Genomic DNA, 7462 nt, shown 5'->3' with positions numbered 1-7462 from the left:
AATTATTTATCTTTTTTTTTATGTTTTCTAGTTGTTCCTATTGTAAATTGACATAATGTTGATTATCTGCTCTTCCTCTATTATTTCTGACATTAATACTCCCACTTCTACTTTCTTTATTAACTTCTCTCGTAGCTTATCCTAACCTTACTTTTTTCTTATTAAAAATCCCCCTTTTGCTCTTTCTTTTCTCGTATTTCTAGTTGTGTTCTAACTATATTCTCATTCATACGTATTGGGCAACCAATTTCCTTTATGTTTTCCCATTTCTTACAGTCTACCCATGTTTTACATAAGCTAATATAAAATCGAACTTTCCTATATATCTCTAGAAATCTCTATCTTTATTTTCTATCCCTGCGCTATCCCAAAAAATCAGCCTTCTTCCCCACTCTACTTCATTCCCTTTGTTCATTTTCCTCTTCTTGGCTTAAACAAAATCCTCCTCTCCTATCCTCTCTTCCCTCTCCCTCTCTTTCCTGTCCCTCTCCCTCCTTCCTCTCTAATTCTCTTTCTATCTCTCCATGCTATCCATTTCCCTTTAATCCTCACTCTTGCGTAACCTATCTTAATTTCTTCATCACTTTTCTGTTCTTTGACCCATATATCCTCTCTTGTATTTTTCTTTCCTCCCATGACAGATCTCTTTCTATGTATATATTCCCCCCTTTTAATTTATTTTTGTTTTTCATCACTTTTATTTTGTTTTCCTTGCTGTCTAACTTTGCTATTATTACCTTCCCGCTTTTCCTAATATTCAGTAACTTATAATCTATCTCTAGCTTTTCTTTTATTAAATTCTCTACCTTTTCTCTTAATTCCATATTATTTCCCTCATTACTCATTCCTTTTATTGCTATATTATTTCTCTTCTCCTCTTTTTCTTTCTTTGTCATCCATTTCTTTAATTTGCCTATCTCTCTATCGCTAAACCTCCTTTCACTCATCATCGATCCTTCATATTTACTCCTATTACTACTTCTACTTCTATTTCCTCTGCTATAATTACTGGGTGCTTTCCAATTATTTTACACTTTTTAACACAAACGTACACAAGACACAAAGTGTCGCGATGTGCACGACTCAATTGGAACAAAGTGTACCACATCTTTGGGGGCCTATTCTATTCCTATTGGAATAGAAATGATAAAAATTAATTGAAATCGATTTAAATTGACAGAATTTCTATTTATTTATATCCTATTCTATCAGTTATTTTCATTAGGGTTGAATATCTCGACTTTGGTACCAATACGGTTCTTACAATTGAGTAGATATTTAAATAACACTATTAATAGCATATACACAGTACATTCAAAAAGTTCCAGGACTGGTCGCACACAAATCAAACAACGTCATATATTGACTCCTCTTTAATATCAAGATTCTGTCCCCCCAGACTATTTTTTGTTTCCCAAGCTAAAATTGAAGATAAAGGGACACCGATATGAGCCAGTAGAGGCGATTGAAAAGGCGGTGACAAAGGAACTGAACAACGTATTCCAGTGGAGGCGTTCCAGAAGGCGATGATGGACCTGAAGACTCGTTCTAAGCGTTGTATCGAATTGGCGGGAGACTATTTAGAATCTTGATATTAAAGAGGAGTCAATACATGGCGTTGTTTGATCTGTGTGCGACCAGTCCTGGAACTTATTGAATACACTGTGTAGTCTCAATTTCAAGCAAATATATAGAAAATCTATTAATCTGTGAACGTCCTTAGTCGTAATGTCTCAACATCTTAAGGACCTAAATTAAAAACTGTCACTTTTTAGTAAAAATAATTTTTTACTGAATTTTTATTGAAATATTGATGAAATGATGACAAAACGGGGTTACTTAAGAGAGTTTAAATACATTTTTTTTAATGTCATAATATTTTCAGTAAAATATTTTCACCAAGATTCATGTTTCATATAGTGCGTACAGGAATACTCTAAATTGATGATAACTATTATGTTTTTACAGGAGGAATTTTCAAGGTGTTTACCGTAGCATCAATGTTACATCGCTTTTGACTCATTAAACAAAATAAGTTGTGTGAATTTGCTGAAGCAATGATGATAATTTCATCGGACAACACAAGAAAATAGAAACTTACACACGCTTATAGAATAAATATCTAAAGAACATTTTCGTTTAGCCCGTTTATCTTTAAACGTCACAATGAGCTACGAAATACCTTGCGACATACAAATGCCTTACCTACGGGCGATTCAAAAGATACCGGGCAATATCCGCAGTGAAAAATTGAATTGGATTGGAAGATTGATTCACCAGACCAGCAATGTTGAACAACTCCCGCCAGAATTATTGCCTATACTGCGTGTTGAAACTGCCATCAAGAAGAAGAGACACGAGGATATAACATGGGCGCTCAAGTGTGAGGATTCAACGATAATAAATCGGATTCTTAAGGCCTCCTGGGTTTTCGATGGTAGCCACAAGGAGACTATCAACGTCTCGTATTTTTGTGATCGTATCTTGCCTTACGTTTCTGTAGATACAAGGACGCGTATTGTGCTCGCACTTGCACATCGATTATCCGGTAAAGATCCGGTTTTCGCGCAACAAATGTTCATAGCAGTGTTATCTATTTACAACATTCAAACTGCTTACCCATTGATTATAGCTTGCGACGAGACTTTTGCTTATGAAACAATTGTAGAGAAGGAACTCATATTGCCCATAACAATTACTAAGAAAATCTTCCGCAAAAATCCGGATTTAATAGTGCGTTTTCTCAAATTATTAAAGCCGCGTGAATTAAACGCGACCGAACGCTCTCCTTTCGCGATCGGTATTCATAAATATGAGTCTTTCCTGCCTAAATTAATAAAGAAGCGACTGCAAGATTTCATAGAACTATGCGAGATACACAAAGCTGAACCGCCGAATATTGTTTTAAGTAATAAGTGTACCGAAATATTTCTAAAGAAAGCTCAGGAGCATCTGATAAAAAATCCGCTTTTATACATCCATATGTTACCACCTAAAAAGATCAATAATTTAATGGAGAGTATATTTCCGGGTCTATTGCCCACAGAAATTTCTTCCTTTGGCACAGATAGCATGCTCAATTATTTGGAACATTATCCACATGATAAAAAATACGATTTACTCCGTAAATCATACAAAAATAAATACCATGCTAATCTTCTGGATGAGATGGTAAACGTGACGCCTGCCTTATTACAATTATTACCTACTGAAGAACGGATCAAGCAGGCTAAACTTAAAATCGAGAAACAGACCTTATTGTTAGAAGAGACTAATAATGATTATACGACAGATTATAAAACAGCTTGGATTTGTTATTTACCTATTAACGAAGTCATACCAGTTATCAAGGAAAAAATCAATAAAACTCCAAATGAGACAGATAGGCTTAGTCTCATCATACAAATGATTTACTCTTGTAAGATAAATGGGGATGACAATGCGTTATCCGATACATTGACATATTTCTTAAAGAGACATAAAAATGAAAATTCTTGGCTATTCGAACAAATGTTTCATAAACTCTTGCAAATATATGATGTACCTCATTTAAACAAAAAGCAGATCTCTCTTGTACTGGACATTGTCCGATTGTTTTATATAAAAAATGGATATGCATCTGAAGAAATACTCACACCTATAATACATTGCCAACTTATACATGGTATGCCAATTGAGGAGTTGATTAACATGTTTCTAGGAAATCAATGGTATCTAAATTTCAACATACTTCAAGAATATCCACAATATGAGAGACAATGCCTCGTAACTTTTGCAAATGCCATTCAAAAAAAGTCTTTCAATAATTTCAATGAGAAAAATAGCAACTTTTGTCGCTTTGTTACCGCAATATTTGATTTCAACAATAGATGTAAAAAATCACACGTCAAGATAGAAAAAATGACAATTAAAGATTATCCTTGGGTAATGGATACTATTCTCGAAGTAATACGTTCCAAGGAAGATTCATGGTATGTGGAAGAAGAATTGCAAAAGAATGAACCAGAACTGTACCGCAGTTGGCTCCCAGAGAATATTGTTAATGTAACATCAGGGATGGCGCTCACTTTACTGAATCACGACTTACAATATATACTGAACAATTGGGAAAAATACTTAGCAGACTGCATGAAGAACTGTCGTCTTAAAAGTGTACAACACTTTGTCAAGGCCACGCGTTGGTATAAAGACTTACCCATTAAATTTGCTGATTGTTGTATGAATAATATATATGATAAAAATATAGATAAAATATCGCCTAGCGTAGTTATCCTGACCATTCTACTTCATGGAGATACGGTAGAAAAACTAATCAATCCTCTCATACCCACGGAAACAACGATAAATACTAGTCATCCAAATGCTAAGGATGACTATAAGATCTTACAAAATTTACCGTTAAGCATGAGACTTGCCAATCCGCCAGTACCTCTTGATCTTGTAGTTAGATTATGCGAAGGAGATTATTTATCCATAGCTCTGGCAACACTTACGAACGTAAGTAAACGGACTTCTTTACCGAAAGTGATAGCAATCGTGCAAAAGTTAATGACTATGCGTGTGAGCACGCGAAAACATGGGATTAGACTAATGTGTTTAGTCGCTTCCATGCGTGAACTTACAAATTTTCTCCAGAAAACCTGGGCGACTGAGAGCCATCATTCAGTACGTCAAGTTTCGCTCAAAGCATTCCAGAATTTATTCCTTACAAAGCCAAATCCTGAAACTTGGTCTCTATATTGTCAAGCTATGTCGACATTGAATCTGAAGGACGAAAATTTACTTTCAGACAGCTCGATGTTTTTCAAAATTCCCAATGAATATGTTGTAAAATTTTTTGATTTACGACTCAAGACAATAGACAATCTGCGAGGAATGGGATTGGACATCCAGAAGACAAATAACTATATTGCTGATTGCTTAGGAATGCTCACTGAATCCATTTTCAACCTGCTACCTGAAGAATTTGCTGAGAACATCCTTCGAAAATTTTTATTTCACATTGATACAAGAGTATCCGAAACAGCGAGACACTTTACAATATCATACATTTTATCAGTGGATAAGGATAAATACACAGCATGCATCAAAGTATTTGCTGATGTTTTTCACAATACAGTGATAACTTTCTGGAACGTCCCGCACCCTAAAAAATTACACTTCCATCCATTAAATAAGGCCGTGCGTTTATTCGTAGATGACTTTGTTGTTAGCTATGTCAATAAATTTTGCTTGAATGATTCGACTAACCTAGAGGTCATCGACAACATGCAATCGATATTTTTATCGGTCTTATCGCCTAGACAGGACGCGAGATCATATTTGCTGTTGATGTACGCAAAGAAGTTGCAAGAATGTACGTTAACCAAGTCCTCCTTTGGCCTGAAACTTGGTCAACAGTTGCACGAATTAACCGACATCTTTTCATCGCTATTAATTTCGTTTATGACCGACGTTCTCAAATATTTCCTAAGTCGTGTATATAAACATCCTGACTTGGAAAAATTCCAATTTAGTATTATAGAAGACCTTATTGAAACTGGTAATTCGGATGCCTGTTTTATGGCTGTATTAATGTTACCATCGACAATTCAGACGAAACATGTAGCAAGATATGATCAAATCATCGAAAAATTCCGAAGAATAGAGGAACCTTTTATCACCGTTTTATACGATCATTTAAATGAAACAAACTTACAAATTATTGATTAAATAAATCTTCGATTAGTTTAACAATTCATTCAACAAACGTTGTATTTACATAGCAATATTTTATTACGATATTAATACTTTATTATATGTATATTTAATAATCGATTTGTAAACGTACTTTATGTTAAATTACGTGTTTTCGGTGCATTTTTAAATATAATAGAATAATTTTTGAATTATCATTGAAAAATTATTTTCTATTATTTGCATGAGGTATACTAAGACAAATAGAAAAGTTCACTACCATTTTGCACTTGGAGGTATAATTATCGAGATATTGATGTTCAAAAATTGCCGTATTATCCCGACCTACTGGTAAATGTAAGCGCGCGATGAGATGCGTCCGCCCGCCCCATTGGCTGCCGCTTGAGGCGGTGCGCGGCGAGAAGTAGGCTGATGGCAGACAACTATCCGTAAGCGCTTACGGAACTGACGTAGCCATAGACTTAGGGTAAACGTAAGTCCTTAAGCGCTTACGGATGGTTGTCTGCCATCAGCCGTAGGGAGATTTATGAAAAAAGTTGACCGCTGTGCCAGCGGTCGCGTAAGCGGCGGACGGACAGCGGCGCGCCTCTATACTTATCTTCGCGCACCACCTCAAGCGACGGCCGATGAGCGGGCGGATCTCATCGCGCGTTTACATTTGCCAGTAGGTTGGGCTAATAGCGATGTTTTAACATCAATATCTCTATAACTATTCCTCCAAATGCAAAATGGTAGAGGACTTTTCTGTTTGGCTTAGTCTCCTCTATCTTCCCGTAAACGGCGGTGAAAAAGTTGCGGAGTACCCTGTATATCTAAGGTTTTTTCTCAGCAAATTATCAAATTTAAATTGTTATTTGATGTTACTTGAAATAAACGCAAATTTGTTAGTTCTTGTATGAGACAGATAAAATAAATACACATGCTTATATTTTTATAACAATTGTATATGAGATTAAAGTAACACGATTATATTTGTATTATATATATGTATATACATGTATAGATTATAAATTAAAGATTTATTTAAGCAGTTTACAAAAATTTCTACTTTAATCTCATATATAATTGAAATATAAAAATTTGTTAGTTTTTATGCGAGACAGATAAAATAAATACACATGCTTCTATTTTTATAACGATTATATATGTATGAGATTAAAGTAACACGATTATATTTATATTATACATGTGTATGTACATGTATAGATTATATATTAAAGATTTATTTAAGCAGTTTAAAAATATCGTGTTGCACACACAGTATATGTAGACTCCGTGATGAGGCTGGAGCGCGCGGTCTCAAACAATTAAAATTACACTTGCAAAGAGAAATACGCAAAATTAAAACACAAAGGTGTAAAATGTTTGCTTTATCATATTATTTTTATAGTTTTATAATATAATGATACTTTCATTTTTCTCGTATATTTTTAATATTTTGTTTAATAAAAAACTTGTGAATTTATAGAATTTCAAAGTCATAAAGGTTTGTTTAAGTTAAAGTGCAAACATATTATTAAGATTCAACGTATAAAAAGAAAAATGTATTTGAGAAGAAAAATAAATATCGTTTTAATTACACAATATCTCATGATTTACTTGCAAATGTGTGTGTGTGCGCGCGTGCGTGCGTGCGAATGCAAATATATCTATTCGTATTTAATTATACACAAGAATGTCAACAGTTCTACGAATATAAAATTGGGATCTATACGAAAAGATAAAACTATATGAAATTATATCTACTTATATCTACTTATATCTA

The 7462-nt window shown here is 34.2% G+C and overlaps 1 protein-coding gene across 1 annotated transcript; it reads left to right on the top strand.

Annotated features, from left to right (window-relative positions):
- Positions 1 to 1912: 1912 nt before the first annotated feature.
- On the top strand, positions 1913 to 5995 carry LOC105555794. The gene has a single exon (XM_012002836.1). The coding sequence runs from the start codon at positions 2167 to 2169 to the stop codon at positions 5710 to 5712; it is 3546 nt and encodes a 1181-aa protein (XP_011858226.1). The 5' UTR covers positions 1913 to 2166; the 3' UTR covers positions 5713 to 5995.
- The last annotated feature ends 1467 nt before the right edge of the window (positions 5996 to 7462 follow it).

Source organism: Vollenhovia emeryi, unplaced genomic scaffold (assembly GCF_000949405.1).
Source record: "Vollenhovia emeryi isolate VEMERY1.0 unplaced genomic scaffold, V.emery_V1.0 DF940722.1, whole genome shotgun sequence".
In the NCBI taxonomy this organism is placed as follows: Eukaryota; Metazoa; Arthropoda; class Insecta; order Hymenoptera; family Formicidae; genus Vollenhovia; species Vollenhovia emeryi.
The sequence above is the reverse complement of the archived record's forward strand: the minus strand, read 5'-3'. Positions and strand labels throughout refer to the sequence as shown.